Source organism: Dendrobates tinctorius, unplaced genomic scaffold (assembly GCF_039654945.1).
Source record: "Dendrobates tinctorius isolate UK_male_01 unplaced genomic scaffold, ASM3965494v1 ptg000202l, whole genome shotgun sequence".
Taxonomy (NCBI): domain Eukaryota; kingdom Metazoa; phylum Chordata; class Amphibia; order Anura; family Dendrobatidae; genus Dendrobates; species Dendrobates tinctorius.
In genome coordinates, this window is record NW_027361869.1 from 473,018 (window position 1) to 490,704 (window position 17,687).

The 17,687-nt window shown below is 47.8% G+C and overlaps 1 protein-coding gene across 1 annotated transcript; it reads right to left on the reverse strand.

Moving 5' to 3' along the window:
* Window positions 1–2,188: 2,188 nt before the first annotated feature.
* On the reverse strand, window positions 2,189–16,260 carry TRAP1 (TNF receptor associated protein 1). The gene is made up of 18 exons (XM_073553520.1): window positions 16,105–16,260; window positions 13,266–13,436; window positions 10,585–10,667; window positions 10,281–10,421; window positions 9,916–9,987; window positions 9,672–9,832; window positions 9,441–9,550; window positions 8,554–8,627; window positions 8,321–8,476; window positions 8,078–8,198; window positions 7,336–7,405; window positions 4,973–5,120; window positions 4,616–4,801; window positions 4,384–4,522; window positions 4,224–4,309; window positions 4,004–4,149; window positions 2,871–2,943; window positions 2,189–2,591 (listed from the first exon to the last, which is right to left on the reverse strand). The coding sequence occupies exons 1-18, from the start codon at window positions 16,196–16,198 to the stop codon at window positions 2,490–2,492; spliced, it is 2,133 nt and encodes a 710-aa protein (XP_073409621.1). The 5' UTR covers window positions 16,199–16,260; the 3' UTR covers window positions 2,189–2,489.
* Window positions 16,261–17,687: the final 1,427 nt, after the last annotated feature.

Consider the following 17,687-nt stretch of genomic DNA (forward strand, 5'->3'; position numbering starts at 1 on the left):
GTGTGGTATAAACTATCTGAATTAAAGAGATAATCATTCAAAGTTTGAAAATTGCATTTTTTTTTTTAACAGTTTTGTCAAATTTGTGATAATTTTTGAAAATAAACACAGAACATATCGACCTAAATGCACCATTATCATAAAGTATAATGCATGGGTCCTCAAACTACGGCCCGCGGGTCACATGCGGCCCGCAAAGGACTTTTATCCGGCCCCCCGCCAGGCCGACAATGAACTCATGAACTGCACTGCAGTTCAATGCCGGCGGGCCCTGTAATCGCGGGCAGGACGAGGCGCCGAGGAAAGGCGTTAACGCAGCCCTCCGTATGCAGCAGAGCACAGTGCACACAGACGGCCTGATGACGTCACGCCGCCTGTGTGCCTGTGCAGGAAGAAGACCGAGATGAGCGGGCGCCTCTTCAGAGCAGCGGGGGACATAGGGGAGTACTTTTTTTTTTTTTTTTAACGCCGGGTCCTATTGGGGTCATTTACCTGCCTAATGGGGACATTTACCTGCCTAGTGGGGACATTTACCTGCCTATTGGGGACCTGTGCTGCCTAGTGGGGACATTTACCTGCCTATTGGGGACCTGTGCTGCCTAATGGGGACATTTACCTGCCTATTGGGGACCTGTGCTGCCTAATGGGGACATTTACCTGCCTAGTGGGGACCTGTGCTGCCTAATGGGGACATTTACCTACCTAATGGGGACATTTACCTACCTAATGGGGACCTGTGCTGCCTAATGGGGACATTTACCTGCCTATTGGGGACCTGTGCTGCCTAATGGGGGCATTTACCTGCCTAGTGGGGACCTGTGCTGCCTAATGGGGACATTTACCTGCCTATTGGGGACCTGTGCCGCCTAATAGGGACCTGTGCCGCCTAATGGGGACATTTACCTGCCTAATGGGGTCATTTACTGCCTAATGGGGACATTTACCTGCCAATTGGGGACCTGTGCTGCCTAATGGGGACATTTACCTGCCTAATGGGGACAGTTACCTGCCTAATGGGGACCTGTGCTGCCTAATGGGGACATTTACCTGCCTATTGGGGACCTGTGCTGCCTAATGGGGACATTTACCTGCCTATTGGGGACCTGTGCTGCCTAATGGGGACCTGTGCTGCCTAATGAGGACCTGTGCTGCCTAATGAGGACATTTACCTGCCTAATGGGGACCTGTGCTGCCTATTGGGGACATTTATCTGCCTAATGGGGACATCTACCTGCCTAATGGGGACCTGTGCTGCCTATTGTGTGCACAGGAATTTATTCATAATTTTTTTTAAACTATATTCCGGCCCTCCAACGGTCCGAGGGACCGTAATCAGGCCCCCTGTTTAAAAAGTTTGAGGACCCCTGGTATAATGTGTCATGAAAAACAGTCTCAAAATCAATGGAATATGTTGAAGTGTTCCAGAGTTATTACCACATAAAGGGACACTAGTCAGATTTCAAAAATTTGGCACCGTCACTAAGGGGTTACATTTTTATTTAGTCCCACTAGGGGACTTTGCCCAAGATCACTTGTACGATACACGGCTATACAGTGATATTACAGTGTATTATGGAAGTAACGATCGCTTATGGCCACAGGATGAGCAGCTTCATAGGTGCACAAACATGGCAAACCCGGAGGTCTTCAGCAGCCCCCAGCTGCCATGACATTGCCATTCCGCAATCATGTTGCCTGGCATGATGATGAGCTTTACAAGGGGCATCTTTCCCCATTTCAGCCTCTTAACAGGGAACTGTACAAACTTTGCACAAATTAACAGTACAGGCGAATATAAGCAACTTTATAATATGTCTTATCAGAGAAATCCACTTCCTTCCTCACTTATGAGCCACTTCTTCCTCTCCCCCTTGAACTTGTCATCCATTCTGAAAAAAAAAACACCTTAAACCTGTCTTGACTGCAAGATCATGTTATATTCGAGGGGAGGGCGAGGAAAGAGAGACATAGAAAGATCGCAGTGAGCTCTATAGTAAGTCTTACTTCACTTCAGAGCTGGAGTCACATATACACTGCTTACTACTAATGTGTAATATCCTCCATATTGCTGATGATAGCCTTTGTGTGCTAAAAAACAAGAAAGAGCAGGAATCCTGAGCTACTCTCGGGTGCTGGCTAGGTAACGACAGTCGACAAGTATGAAAAATAGACAAATAAAAGAACACAGTGACATTATACAAATTAGTGACATCTTTAATATCTCTTGGTTACACGTATAACATATACAACAATGAAGGAGCGTTACTTCACGGCCGAACACTGGGGAATCCTGCGGTCGAGGTGCGGGGACTGTCCAATAAATACATCCAGATTGTATCTTTTCAGTCTCTCTTTCCATAGGAAACATGGCGGCTGTGTCAGACGGATACAGCTTGTCTAGGATCCCAAAACGCCACTTTGCATCCAGGGTGTGGGGTCCATCGCTCCCGGGAGCAGATCTTACAGGAGAATGATGATGGTGGACGTGATCAATGCTTCTCCAGGGCTTTTGTTAACAACTCGTTGAGACGCCCTACCATGGGCCGCGGGTCGTCGTTCAGTCCGGCGGCGATCATGGCGTTCTCATAGATCTGTGTAAAACAAGACAGATTTTAGGACAAGTGTCGGCGTTTACACCCGGCGGCCATGATGTGCCAACAATACCTGATCACATTGGTCATTACCGCTCACTTCAGTTTCCACATGAATAAATAGTATGATATATTAGGACGCCATTACTTATGCAATTATATTGTGCTTGGCATTAATAATCTGTGCTTAGGTTTATAAACCCATAAAGAATTAAAGTGCATGAAGTAAAAGTCTGTGCCGCGTATAGCGCTCCACTATGGCTCCAGCTTGTGTCTTACCTGATCGAGAAGTAATTTGGCCAGATCTTGGTCTGTGTCCTTCAGCTGTTCGAGTTTCTTAATAAGAGGATGCCTATAATAATGTCAGATCAAGGGGTTCACAAACAGTAGGCAGTGGCACGGATTTCTGCTGTATTGGAGATCTCATAAATGATCATGTCCCTTTAAATCTAGATGGAGCTGAGTTACACAAGCGACTAATACTCGACCCGAGAAATCACAGCCTGTTACTGAGGAATAAAAAGTATTTCTGGAATGAGTCTGTATAAAAGAAAATGTTCTGCCACTAGGGGGCGCAGTAATAGAGAACCAACATAAATGGGATTTTACACAATGGTGTTATAGCTGCATCTGCTCATCTGCATAACGAGCGCAATTCCTAGTCTGTCTGCAAATTGTGGCCCGAACTAACAATATCATAGCCATATGCAACGTATGGACAAATGTATTAGGACACACGTCTTAATCATTGAATCACTTAGTCCCATTGCCCCAATGCATAACATCCAGCCATTCGCCCCCTTCCCCCCAGTGTATAACATGCTGCCTCTCCTTCCTCCTAGTGTATAACATACGGCCACTCCTTCCCATGTATAACCTCCAGCCACTCCCCCCAGTGAATACTCTCCCCCCCCCCCGATATATAAGAGTTAACTGATACCAGCATGATCCTTATAGAAGCCACCAGTGTAACAAGTCCGTCCATGACATTTCTTCCCTCCTAAATCTTCCAACACCTGTGAGTGATATTATTGAGAAGCGTAAGGAAGCGCAGCAACTCAGCCACGAAGTGGAGACCCCGTAATGTTACAGAGTGGGGGGTCAAGTGAGAACTGCAGAAAAGTCACTAACACTCTTCTGACCCCATAACTGCAGAGAACAGACCTCCTCCAGTAACATCAGCACAAACACTGAGCCTCCGCCGGGAGCTTCATGGCCGAGCAGCTGCATGCAGCTGTACATCACCAAGCACAATGCTGCGTGTCGGATGGAGTGGTTGACCTGTCCCCAAGCCACCACTACCATGCTCCTACTAAAACCTGCAAGATCTCACCAGTAGTGCCCCCAAGCACCAAGGGCAGATCCAATTAGTCAGGTACTGTCTGTTAGGTCTTATGAATGTAGACACCCACCCAGTGTTGATCTCCAGGGTGGGCTGCAGGAGCTGAGCTCGTTCTTCATTTGTTTTGGCAAGCTGCTGTGTGCGCAGGAAATGTCTGGCCGCCCCCATCTCCAACACAGTAATCATGGCCGGATGAGTGTCCAGACGTGGTGTGACCTACATGAAGAAAAGCATTACTAATCCCGTGCAGGCTATAAGGATGACTTTCTATACTCGGGGTGTGGATATACCTTGATATTGGTCACTCGAGTCCCCAAACCGTTCCTCATCCAGGCCATGAGATCCTCGGACTCCTTCTCGCCCAGTTTATCAGAAGCTGAAGGAGACGTGAGACTGTTAAGTCAAAGTCATCCCCTCACCCCAACCGGCCAGAAATCAAATGACTGCTACCTGCACGGCTGTCCTCAAACTTCTCCTCCTTGTAATGATCGACCACGATGTCCGTCTCCACCGAGATCAGCTTCTTCTTCTCAAACTCCCGCAAGTGCAGCAGTGTTAGCTCATCAAACTGCTCGTAGCAGAAGAGAACCTGGAGAGACAAAGCCGACGGGGAGGTCAGGGTGAGAAAAGGGGCGCAGAAGAGTATACAAAATGGGGGGGGGGGGGGGGGGAAGAGCAGCACCTCTGTCTGCTTCTGTTTCATGGCCTCATAGTAAGGGCTGTGCTCCGCAAGGTGGCGGTTGGGTGCGCACAAGTAGTAGATGTTGCGGGATCCCGCTGGCATGCGAGTGGCGTACTCGGCAAGGCTGGTCTGTTCTCCTGCCGGCAGGGAGGACGACTCAAAACGTAGCAGTTTCCCAATGTCCTCCTGTAATGATGGATGGGAAAGTTGTGTAACCAACACATGGAAACCTTAAGAGGAACGGTCAAAAACCCAACATGGAGCAGGTTCATGTGCCCTGTGCAGCGCCCATCGACCCAGATGTCAGCAGCTCCTGATACTTTGCCATGACTGCACTGCACACACGAGACCCCGCACCTTCACATCCTGCTCTTGGGTGGTCACAATCCCTTCTCGAATGAAAAGCCCATAGTCCTCAAAGAATTTCTTGTATTTCTCTGAATCCTTCTTGCTTTGATCGAGGAAAAATCTGATGAGTCGTCTCTGCAGCACATCACGTAGTTTCCTGATTAAAAAAGGAATTAAAACAATACTCGTTTATTAATCCCAAATTCTGTACGAGCACAGACAACACAGAAGAGCGCAGGAGGTCGGATACGGACAGCATTTGGAAACTTGCCCTAGGACGGTGTTCCCCCACCTGTGGATCTCCAGCAGCTGCAGAACTACAACTCATATCATGCCATGAGAGCAAACTACTATCAGGGCACGATGGGAGTTGAAGTTTTCCATCAACAGGAGAGCCACAAAATGGGAACCACTCCTCTAGTCCTCTAGGTTATCTCTGGTGAAGTTCGAAAGACACAGTGAGGATTTCTTCTTCTGTTCTGTGAGGTTCTTGGATGATTCTAAGGCAATGTTCATATGTAGCCTTTTTTCTGCAGCAGTAAAAAAAAAAAAAAAAAACCTGCAGCCAAAACACAGATTTTGCTCCCATTTTGCTGTTTTCTTGCTGTATTTTTTTGCTAGTTTTTTCAGGATACCAAAGTACAGCTTTGACTCCACCTTGCAAGCATGAACAATACAAGTTGTTAGGCGTATGTGAAAGGAGAAGTGGCGAGTTTTATTGGTCGGGTATTGTTTACTCATCACATAGGGCGGGCATTGAGTTGGTAGGGCATGGTTTACTTTCACACATTGAAAACTTGTGCTACATACACCATGGTAACCTGTGTCCCCCAATGAAGCGATAAAGAAACTTGCGCTACCACCAAAAGATGGAGAAACCACAAGTCCTCAGGCAACAATTTAAAAAACTTGCAAGTTTATTAGAGAATTTATTTTTTAAATATATATTTATAAACAATATACAATGTAAAAGTCTAATAAAGAGGAAACGTGTTTCGCGTGAATGCTTTTTCAAGGGAGATTCATGTGAAGTGTCCTGAACTGGGATTTGCAGCTGGGTTATGTTCCTGGTGGTTGTCTAATAAACACCATGTCTATTGATGTCATTGGGTGGGTATTCACCTGACATGTACACGGCGTGTTGACGGCCACTGTGGACGTGACTTTGCTGGCTTGCATTGAGTTGATTAGTCATTGTTTACGTTTACACCTTGGTCGGGCATTGTTTACTTTTACAAATATCACCAATACTCCTAATACTAACATCGATGCTCATGTAAGGACACCAAGAAATTATGGTTTAAACTTAGGAAAATCACAAAAAAAAATGGCTTTCACATCCTGCTGTATTTGCATTTTTTTAATCGAACTGCTGCCAAAACTGATAGCAGTGGCTTTGCTGCTTTTTTGCACTTACTCATTGCCTTCTATGGGTGACGAAATGCTGCAAAAAGAAGTGACATGCTGTAGTTTTCAAAAAAGCTGCGCTGTACAATTCAGTCGGGGGCGGGGGGAGATAAACATTTTTGCAATTAGGTTTCATTAAACATTGTGCACCGTTTTGCTTTTACAGGTTTCCTTGTTTTCCTGCACATTCAACTTTATTGTGGTCTGTGGCCATAAATCAGCTGAGAGGAGCTCAGAGAAAGACAGATAAAAGAGTTACAAACGTTCCTTCAGTACATCAGAAGAGCTCAGTATGAGTGCGCAGATACCAAACATGGATAGTTTATTTTTTATTTAAGTGTTAGGAAATTTGACGGAAAAGGGTTTGGTTTTTTTTTAGCTGTTGTCTCAAATTTCTTAGGCCTATAACATTTCCATTTTTCGGGATCTGGGGCAGAGTGAGGGCTTATTTTTTGCGCCCAGAGCTGACATTTTTATTCATACCATTTTCGGGTAGATACTATGTTTTGATCGCCTCTTATTTCATTTTATTGCAGTGTTGCGGCAGCCAAAAAACAACTTGATTCTGGCGTTTTGATCGTTACGCCATTTATCGATTGGATTAATTTACTTTATTTTGATAGAACGGACATTTCTGAATGCAGCGATGCTAAATATGTGCATCTATTTTATTGTTTTAAGTGTTTTACTTTCAATGGAGCAAAAGGCGGGTGATTTTAACTTTTGTTTAAAAAAAACAAAAAAACTTTTTTTTTTCCCAATTACTTCACTTAATAGACCCCCTAGGAGACTTGTAGCTGCTATTTTCTGACACAATAACAAGCACGAGGGTCTTCAGCAGACCCCCCAGCTTATCATGACACCCATCGGCATCCCGTGATCATGTGACAGGTGGGCCGACGGGTGGGATGAACGATGCGCTTACGGCCGATGTGTGTAAAATCCCGCTGTCAGCTATTTCTCACCTTATGAGGGAACTTTCCTGCAGCAATTCTCTGCTGAGATTCAAGGGAATATCCTCGCTGTCAACAACCCCTGCAGAGAGCAGAAACACAGAACTGTCAGAGTATGATGGGAGTTGTAGTTTATCAACATCTGGAGAGTCAGATTGCCGATCCCTGTGCTGGCGAAGCAACTTTGGTGCTGTCCATCTTTGGGAATATTTTTTCTTTTCAACTTAAATGAATGTATTTGGAGTTAAAAAAAACATTGCCATCGGGTTTCATCAAATATGTTAATCTGTTTTGCAGGTTCTTTTTCTTTCCTGCTTTTCTTTGTCATAAATCAGCTGAGAGGAGCTGAGAAAAAAGGAAAGATAAGAGTTATAAACTCCTTTGTCAGAACGAGCTCTCTGATGGATTCTCAGTTAACTCATTGCATCCCAGAAGCTTTAGAAAGAAAATGGTGTAATATTTTTAAAGAAACCCAGTTGCAAAAATGATTTTTAGCCCCAAATATAAACTTTTGAGCAAGAATAATTAAAAAAAAATGTCCCCATATACTGAAACCCCTTTAAAGTCAGTTACATACAATTGGCTGCTACGGTCTGTGTGGACAGGCCACGGGTCTTCTGACCCATATTCAACAGCCTCATGTGTTTGTGTCCGGGTTTGGAGACCCGTGGCCGGTCCGAACATGGTGGTCTGTACACGGACTGTAAAAGTTGAATGTGAGAAAAGGGGTGGAAAGCATGTATGAAGTGCTCACCTCGCAGGAAGCGCAGCCACTTGGGCAACACATCTGCGGCCTTGGTCTGGATGAGGACCTTGCGGCTGTACAGGGCCACGCTGGACCCCAGCTCCCGGCTGACGTCAAACATAGAAGGTTTCTGCATAAAAGATCACACCGCATCCATTACAGCAAGCAGTGGCCGGCGCGCACTACTCCCAATCTATGCACCGACCCCCGGCCATGGCCAATCATCATTACATCAGGTCACGGATGGCTCACCATCTCCGGCACATAGAAGATGCTCCGAATATTCAGAGGGGCGTCCGCTTTGTAGTGAAGCATGTAGCGCGGTTTATCATACGCCTGGGCAATAAACCGGTAGAACTCCTCATGCTGCCATTCTCCGATCTCTTTGGGGTCCATCATCCAGAGAGCCTGAAGAGAGACCCTATAGAAAGTCAGAGAGGGGAGAGGAATCCCGAATACGGGGGAGTGGAGGGCTCACCTCCTACCTGCAGGGTGTTGATCCTCTTTCCGTTAAGGTACAGGGGGAAGCTGACAAAGTTGCTGTATTTCGTCACCACCTCTGAAACATCAGAAGAAATGTTTGCGCTTTTGTGCAGAAGAATTCCGGCATCTCGATTTTTTTTATTGGCGTTTAACAGATTTTTATTAATTCTATAGATTTACAGATCAGACAAAACAAAACTAAAAATAAGGTTATTTTATTTCATCTTTATTTTTGGAATTTAGAAAATTTAGCGTTAACCATCTATTTTCTTTAACCACTTTTCTTGGACTTGAATCTGCAGTATTTGATTGCTTACACTATATACTTCATAGGAGGACCAACATGGCATCCACATGGCCCGCAGTAGCCACGGGAACCCATTGACCTCAGGCTTTAGAGTCGTAGGGAGGCCGATGGGAGCCAGTGAATGTGCAAACCGGCAAACAGGCCATTTAAATGCCGATGCCAGTGATTAACAACAGAATCTAAGTGGTTGAACGGCAGCGATCGGCGCTAGCTCCTTACACCCGGCACCCTGACTGATGTAAATTTAGGTCAGAGTCAGCAAACGCCACTTTAATGCTCCTGTCAGCATTTAAATGGTAAGGCAGCGACCAGAGCTGGCGCCGATCGCTGAAGGAAGCAGGTGTCAGCTCCCGAGCCCGCTCTGTACACCTGCACCTGACATAGAATATGCTAATACATCCTATGTCAGAAAAGGGTTAAATTACGTACATGTCATAAATGCTAATGGCAACTGAACAGCACAGACCTCAGTAAGTTTCCAAAATAAATGTATCCAATAAAAATCCCAAAGCCCATTCATTTTAGGACAATTAATATACAAATGAGCTCTACGACAGCAGGGGTGCAGCCATCGGGACTCACCTCTTACTCTGTCCTCACTGGCGAACTCCTTACAGTCGTCTTTAAGATAAATGATAACTTTTGTCCCCGGCCTCACACCATCGGCCTCTGCCAACTCAAACACTCCAGATCTATGGAGGAAAGAAGCAAATGTAGTGAATCCCAAACCATGTGCCCGGAGTATTATACAGCGCTATATTATAAGTTGGTGCACATAAAGGATGGTCAGAGCGTTCTCAATTCTGTACTGACCCATCAGAAGTCCAGCAATATCCGGAGCTGCCAGGCTCTGAGGCCTGAGAGTAGACAACCACTTTGTCAGCCACCATAAACGCGGAGTAGAAGCCGACACCGAACTGACCTATGATCTTCCCAGAGCTGTCAGCCTGGTTCTGCAGAGCGTCGAGGAAGGCCTGAGGGAAAAAGAAAAGCAAATCACAGACAGAAGTGACGGTGTGTACGAAGAGCCTGAAAATGACCTGGTCTGCAGGATTACCTTGGATCCCGACCGTGCGATGGTGCCCAGATTAGAGATGAGCTCTTCCTGGGTCATTCCCACTCCGGTGTCCTACATGAATGATGTCACAGTTAGGGACAGGTGGTATGCGCCTGGCCGCCCCCCATTCTCCTCCGTCTTATTTAGCGCTGGTGCAGATGCAGGAGATTTTGCTGCCTGTACCTGTACTTGTGCTAACTACTTCCATCAACAGCGCAGGACAGGACGGAGCTGGGTAAGCAGCGGTCATGTCACACCCCAGATCTTGATCCAGCGTTTACACCACTTATCAATGGAGGTCAAAGGGGGTACTTATGTCCAAAGTACAGAATTTGATAAGAGGGAGATGGTAGTGGACGCCTTACCTGTATGGTGACCGTGCCCTTCTCGCTATCCGTGTGAAGGTGGATCTCCATTTCCGGCATTCCGGACCCCTGAGACAAGAGCTTGTGCCGCAGCTTCTCCAGGGCATCGCTACCATTTGAGATCAGTTCCCGGATGAACACCTGGTGACACACGGCATCAGACATATATCAACAATAGACCGAGCTCATCTGAAGCCACATTTCTCCATTGCCGAGACGGCGGTTATCTCTCTGGTTTACAGATGTGTCTTTCCCATCTGTTTGCTCATTGATGAAGATAAAACATATAAATTGACGCTCTCACCTCTTTTTCCGAGTATAATGAGCGAGCGACAATGTCCAGGAGCTTCTTTGTTTCGGCCTGAAATTCGTGCTTCGAGGCGACACCTGCGAGACATTTACAGACGATCTGTGATTTTCTCTGCACGTTGTCATCTTACTTTAGCACAATATTACAGGTTCCTGAATTATTGGATGTTCTGGATTATCGGAAAATTGTGGAAATAAAATACTTGCATCTACAAACCCTCAAGGAAGGCAAGTAACCAGTTAGAAGGGTTATGGTGAATCCCACTCTTGCATTTCCATTTTATAAAGTGATAATATCAGGGAATAGATGACGAGCTCGGCGTTGCCTGGGCATAGTAACCAACTGTGGTTATTTATAACAAATTATAATGATGATATTGCACATAAAAACATTTCACATCATATATTCAACACTACAGATTTGCAACACAAATTAACTAAACGATTACCCAAGTATCCTCTCCTGTGTGATACTGTCTGCTGAGCCGTGTATCTAATCCTATCCTGTGTGATCCTGTCTGCTGAGCTGTGTATCTAATCCTATCCTGTGTGATACTGACTGCTGAGCCGTGTATCTAATCCTATCCTGTGTGATACCGACTGCTCAGCCGTGTACCTAATCCTATCATGTGTGTTATTGACTGCTCAACCGTGTATCTAATCCTATCCTGTGTGATACTGACTGCTCAACCGTGTATCTAATCCTATCCTGTGTGATACTGACTGCTCAACCGTGTATCTAATCCTATCCTGTGTGATACTGACTGCTGAGCTGTGTATCTAATCCTATCCTGTGTGATACTGACTGCTGAGCTGTGTATCTAATCCTATCCTGTGTGATACTGACTGCTGAGCCGTGTATCTTATCCTCTCCTGTGATACTGACTGCTCAGCCGTGTATCTAATCCCCTCCTGTGTGATACTGACTGCTGATCCGTGTATCTAATCCTCTCCTGTGTGATACTGACTGCTCAGCCGTGTATCTTATCCTCTCCTGTGATACTGACTGCTCAGCCGTGTATCTAATCCCCTCCTGTGTGATACTGACTGCTGATCCGTGTATCTAATCCTCTCCTGTGTGATACTGTGTGCTGAGCTGTGTATCTAATCCTATCCTGTGTGATACTGACTGCTGAGCCGTGTATCTAATACTATTCTGTGTGATACTGACTTCTCAGCCGTGTATCTAATACTATTCTGTGTGATACTGACTTCTCAGCCGTGTATCTAATCCTATCCTGTGTGATACTGACTGCTGAGCCGTGTACCTAATCCTATCATGTGTGTTACTGACTGCTCAGCCGTGTATCTAATCCTCTCCTGTGTGATACTGTGTGCTGAGCTGTGTATCTAATCCTATCCTGTGTGATACTGACTGCTGAGCCGTGTATCTAATCCTATCCTGTGTGATACTGACTGCTGAGCCGTGTACCTAATCCTATCATGTGTGTTACTGACTGCTCAGCCGTGTATCTAATCCTCTCCTGTGTGATACGGTGTGCTGAGCTGTGTATCTAATCCTATCCTGTGTGATACTGACTGCTGAGCCGTGTATCTAATCCTATCCTGTGTGATACTGACTGCTGAGCCGTGTACCTAATCCTATCATGTGTGTTACTGACTGCTCAGCCGTGTATCTAATCCTATTCTGTGTGATACTGTCTGCTGAGCCGTGTATCTAATAGACGATCACACCATAGAAATGATAAGAATAATGGGCCTCAGTTACCACAAGTCTACAAGGAAAACTGTTGCTGATAGTGACCAATCACAGCTCATGTTTCACCTGTTAAACAGCTCTAGGACAGCGTGGCGAGTTTTGTGTTTCGACTTTTATGTGGCAAGGTTGGTGAAATGTGTGCTGAGGGTGGTATATGTGTTGAAGCACGTGGTAGTGTGTGGCGCATTTTGTGTGTGTGTTCATATCCCCGTGGGTGGTGAGTATCCCATGTCAGGGCCCCACCTTAGCAACTGTACGGTATATAGTCTTTGGCGCTATCGCTCTCATTCTTTAAGTCCCCCTTGTTCACATCTGGCAGCTGTCAATTTGCCTCCAACACTTTTCCTTTCACTTTTTCCCCATTATGTAGATAGGGGCAAAATTGTTTTGTGAATTGGAACACGCGGGGTTAAAATTTCACCTCACAACATAGCCTATGATGCTCTCGGGGTCCAGACGTGTGACTGTGCCAAATTTTGTGGCTGTAGCTGCGATGGTGCGGATGCCTATCCCAGACATACATTCATACACACACTTGAGCTTTATATATTAGATTGGTGGGGGTCCAACTACTAGGACCACCACCTACTGTGATAATGAAGAGCTGGTTTAGCACTGTGGCCCCTTGATAATAACATCCAAGCCTCAATCTGCTGTACAAGGGGATACAGTGAAGCATCAGGATCGGTGGGACTAATGCTCGGACCCCAATGGATGATGGCATATAAGAGCCACAGATTGGGGATCACAGACCTTTTGCAAGGCCCTACTCTCACCATGCCGTCAGGGCATTCTGGGCATTGAAGTTCTGCAAAAGAAGCAGATTTCTGATATATCTGCATGATACAACACCCAGAGTGCTATCAGGACATACTGGAGCCCGGCCGCATGCATAGAACTATATAAAATGTCAGATTGCAGTACTATACTGGAGACGGTGACAGCCGTGTGCTCACCCTGTACGCTCTCAGTGTCGGAGATGATTGTGTGCAGCGCGGGCTCTTCCTCCTTGTTCTCCGCGGTCTGTGTGGTATATCTTCGGTATGTTACACTACTCAGTGTGGGGAGGCTCTTCCTGGAGGTGGGCACTGAATGCCAGGGAGACGGCTGGTACCTGGAGATGCAACCTGAAACAAACACCAAAAAAAAAAACAAAAAAAAACAACAGATCCCTTTAGCATCAGCAAACTGATGTCCGACATCCAAACTTCAGATGACTTCTGTTCTGTTGGTCATAACCTCCACCATTTACACTGATACCTCCGACCAACAGAACACGGAGGATTCCCAACACACATTTTGCAAAAAGTCTGCCATGTGCAGTTTCCAGATTTCTCATAGAAACCTAAGACTTCACTAATCTTATTGGTATGACATAGGTAAATATCACTCTGCTCCAAGTGACTGGCAAACAAAGATTATAGGGACTTGCGGCTTTTTAACTGTGGCAGAACTACAAATCCCAGAGTGCCATGAAAGCCACAAACATATTTTGGGGGGTATATAAAGAGATTGTCTCTGGATTAAACAAGATTCTCTTTTTAAAGTGATAATTCAGCTCCGCAGCGGCAGGTGAGCGGTGCTGCTAACGTCACATCATTATGTGTTGCCTGCGCAATTGGTGGGGTCCGTACACCGATTCTGTTCATTAGAATGGTGTCCCATACCTGCTAGGAGTCAGGTCCGCTCCCTTCCCAATGTGAAAGTGATTGGAGCCAGAAAACCCTTTTAATACTCCTCAATATGGTGATTCCAGGTGTCCATATGCTTCAGATTAGGTGGGGGGTGGCAGGGACAAACACAGAGCTTGCAAATAAAGGGGTTGACCAAAGCTACAAAAGATCAAGAAATAGCGCCTCTCTTGGCTGTAGTACTGCAGAAAACAGGTGCAATACCACATACAGCCAGGGACAAGAGTGGCGCTTTTTTCCAATTACTTTAAAGGGGGAGGTCTAGAATGCAGACATTTTAAAGGCTTGCATCATCCTCTGTCTTCAGGAGCGGCGGCGCCGCTCCTCAAACTCCCGACTTTCTGTTTGCCGGTGGGAAGGGGGACACTGCGCTGTTGATGACTGACAGTTCGGAGCAGTAACACCCTTGCACCGCTCATCTGAACTGTGTGCTAAGAGCAGAGGAGCACATGGGAACCGAAGCAGCTTCTAAACACCACTTACAACCTCTACATAAAAGCCCTTTTATTCACTGTGCTCCTCTCATAGGAAACCGATCAATGCTAACAGACTGCAGCGGTGACCGGTAACCTAAGCAACAGGTTGTAAACTATAAAATTAAAAAATCCCTTTGTTCCCGAGACTGGAGAGGATTTTTAATGACAAGTTGTAAAGTTGCCTGTTTTTATGAGAACTTTGCAGTTTGACCCATTTAAGAGGAAATGATACCTTTAAATCATGGGCTTAAATGTATAAAGCCTGAAAATGATCAGGAGGCCATGTGCCACTCACTAGGTGATAACGCCCTTGATCTTGTCCTGACTGGGGTCAGTCGGTGATGCAATGTTTGCCGATCGCAGTCAGACGGCCTACGGTCCTCCTCCTATACAGGACCCGCGTCCTCTGTGACATTGCACTGTAACCCTTTTATTGCCAACAGCCTTTTTCTCTCCCTTACACAAAGCACCCGACGTTCACTACGTCCCCGAGAACGATCAGTGAGGGGAGCTGGGGGTCACTGACGACGATGGAAACCATGATCTAAGGATTCTTCTTAGCCCCAGTGACTCGGAGTGAAAAATCGCCCGCCTTATGGACTTACACAGATTCCTATGATGACGACGTCGAGCAGAGAAATGACTGTGCTGGAGCTGCGACACCTGATCTTGGGCCATGTGCAGCAATTCCAGGCCAAACCATATCGAAAATCACACTCACTTGCAACCCGTCTGCAATTTTTAGCCACCCCATGTCCCCTTTAACTACCCATAATGCTGCATTGTCCCTTAAAGGGTTATTTTCATCTTCATAGATGGGTACTGTTGGACAGAGCTTATAAAAAACAAGCACTTTTGCAATTTACTGCTTGTTAAAATTTGCACCCGTTCGAGACATTAACACTTTTCTTTTGTTTACAGCTCGTTACCTAGGAGACCGACCACCGCTGCTCTCTTGGTTTTAAGCGCTGCAATGAAGCTAACCAGGATAACAGAGCTTCAAAACAAGCGCTTGTAAGCACTGACTAAAAGTGGTGGTCGGTCTCCAAGGCAACGAGCTGTAAACAAAAGGAAAAGTGTTAATATCTCAAGAACGGACGCAATTTTAATAAGCAGAAAATTGCAACATTGTTTATATTTACAAGAGCTGACAATACCCATTTATGAGAATGGGAATAACCCCTTTAAGGAGGCCTTATGAATTAATGTCCATCTAATGCTTTCTGACACAAGAGGAAAAAAAACAAAGCTTGGACATATTGGATGTGAATATGTCCGATCCTTTGAGTCTCAGGGCAGATCAGCAGAGTCCAGCTGACCCTCGTCTCCCCATAGAGATGACATGATCGCCCCCAGCATACAGGTGGACAGCAGGAGATATTGACATTGTCAACGTGACGTGAACAAGAAAGTTGTGCGATTCAAGACGATCCAGCTCCGGTCACGTGACCCTCTCCGGTGCTGGACCCGCAGGTGAAGCCTGATCCCACTGTCTCCCTGGAGAGGACATTAGAGGACACAGTGGTGACGGGCAGCACGTGGGTGTCACAGCTCTGGTCAAAAAAAAACAAAAAACCTTTAAAAGCTACCTATGACATCAGGCTGGTTAGTGGTGACGTCAGACTCACCGCTCAGGCTCCTCCCTGATATCACAGCCCCGGTTCGGCTCCACGACCGCAGCGACCGGCTGAGGTATCCTCTGAGCAGTGCTGAAGCCGCCATGTCACTTCAGGGACGCGCGCACGTGAGTGACGTCACCAGTGCGCGACCAAGGAAGCCGTCTGCGGGGACGTCATTGGTGGGCGTGTCTGCCTGTTCCCAGCTCTATGGCCGCTAGTGCAGGAGAGCCGGTGACAACCAACACTGCCCCCAGTGGCAGGACCACGCATTGCCGCTGCTGACGCCACTATTCCCCCCAGTGCCAGGATCACACGGGGCCGCTGGTGACTCCACTATTCCCCCCAGTGCCAGGACCACACGGGGCCGCTGGTGACTCCACTATTCCCCCCAGTGCCAGGACCACACGGGGCCGCTGGTGACACCACTATTCCCCCCAGTGCCAGGACCACACGGGGCCGCTGGTGACTCCACTATTCCCCCCAGTGCCAGGACCACACGGGGCCACTGGTGACACCACTATTCCCCCCAGTGCCAGGACCACACGGGGCCGCTGGTGACTCCACTATTCCCCCCAGTGCCAGGACCACACGGGGCCGCTGGTGACTCCACTATTCCCCCCAGTGCCAGGATCACACGGGGCCGCTGGTGACGCCACTATTCCCCCCAGTGCCAGGACCACACGGGGCCGCTGGTGACGCCACTATTCCCCCCAGTGCCAGGATCACACGGGGCCGCTGGTGACTCCACTATTCCCCCCCAGTGCCAGGACCACACGAGGCCGCTGGTGACGCCACTATTGCCCCCAGTGCCAGGACCACACGGGGCCGCTGGTGACGCCACTATTCCCCCCAGTGCCAGGATCACACGGGGCCGCTGGTGACGCCACTATTCCCCCCAGTGCCAGGACCACACGAGGCCGCTGGTGACGCCACTATTGCCCCCAGTGCCAGGACCACACGAGGCCGCTGGTGACGCCACTATTGCCCCCAGTGCCAGGACCACACGGGGCCGCTGGTGACGCCACTATTCCCCCCAGTGCCAGGACCACACGGGGCCGCTGGTGACGCCACTATTCCCCCCAGTGCCAGGACCACACGGGGCCGCTGGTGACGCCACTATTCCCCCCAGTGCCAGGACCACACGGGGCCGCTGGTGACACCACTATTCCCCCCAGTGCCAGGACCACACGGGGCCGCTGGTGACGCCACTATTCCCCCCAGTGCCAGGATCACACGGGGCCGCTGGTGACGCCACTATTCCCCCCAGTGCCAGGATCACACGGGGCCGCTGGTGACGCCACTATTCCCCCCAGTGCCAGGACCACACGGGGCCGCTGGTGACTCTACTATTGCCCCCAGTGCCAGGATCACACGGGGCCGCTGCTGACTCTACTATTGCCCCCAGTGCCAGGATCACACGGGGCCGCTGCTGACTCTACTATTGCCCCCAGTGCCAGGACCACACGGGGCCGCTGGTGATGCCACTATTCCCCCCAGTGCCAGGACCACACGGGGACACTGGTGACGCCACTATTGCCCCCAGTGCCAGGACCAGACGGGGCCGCTGGTGACGCCACTATTCCCCCCCAGTG

What these genes read in the sequence shown, in the direction of transcription:
- TRAP1 (XM_073553520.1), bottom strand. Translation starts at nt 16,198, where the DNA reads ATGGCGGCTTCAGCACTGCTCAGAGGATACCTCAGCCGGTCGCTGCGG. An exon ending in CGACACTGAGAGCGTACAGG is followed by an intron (nt 10,668 to 13,265) that starts GTGAGCACACGG and finishes AATGTCTCGCAG; the next exon opens with GTGTCGCCTCGAAGCACGAA. An exon ending in CAGGAAAGTTCCCTCATAAG is followed by an intron (nt 5,121 to 7,335) that starts GTGAGAAATAGC and finishes TTTTTTAATCAG; the next exon opens with GAAACTACGTGATGTGCTGC.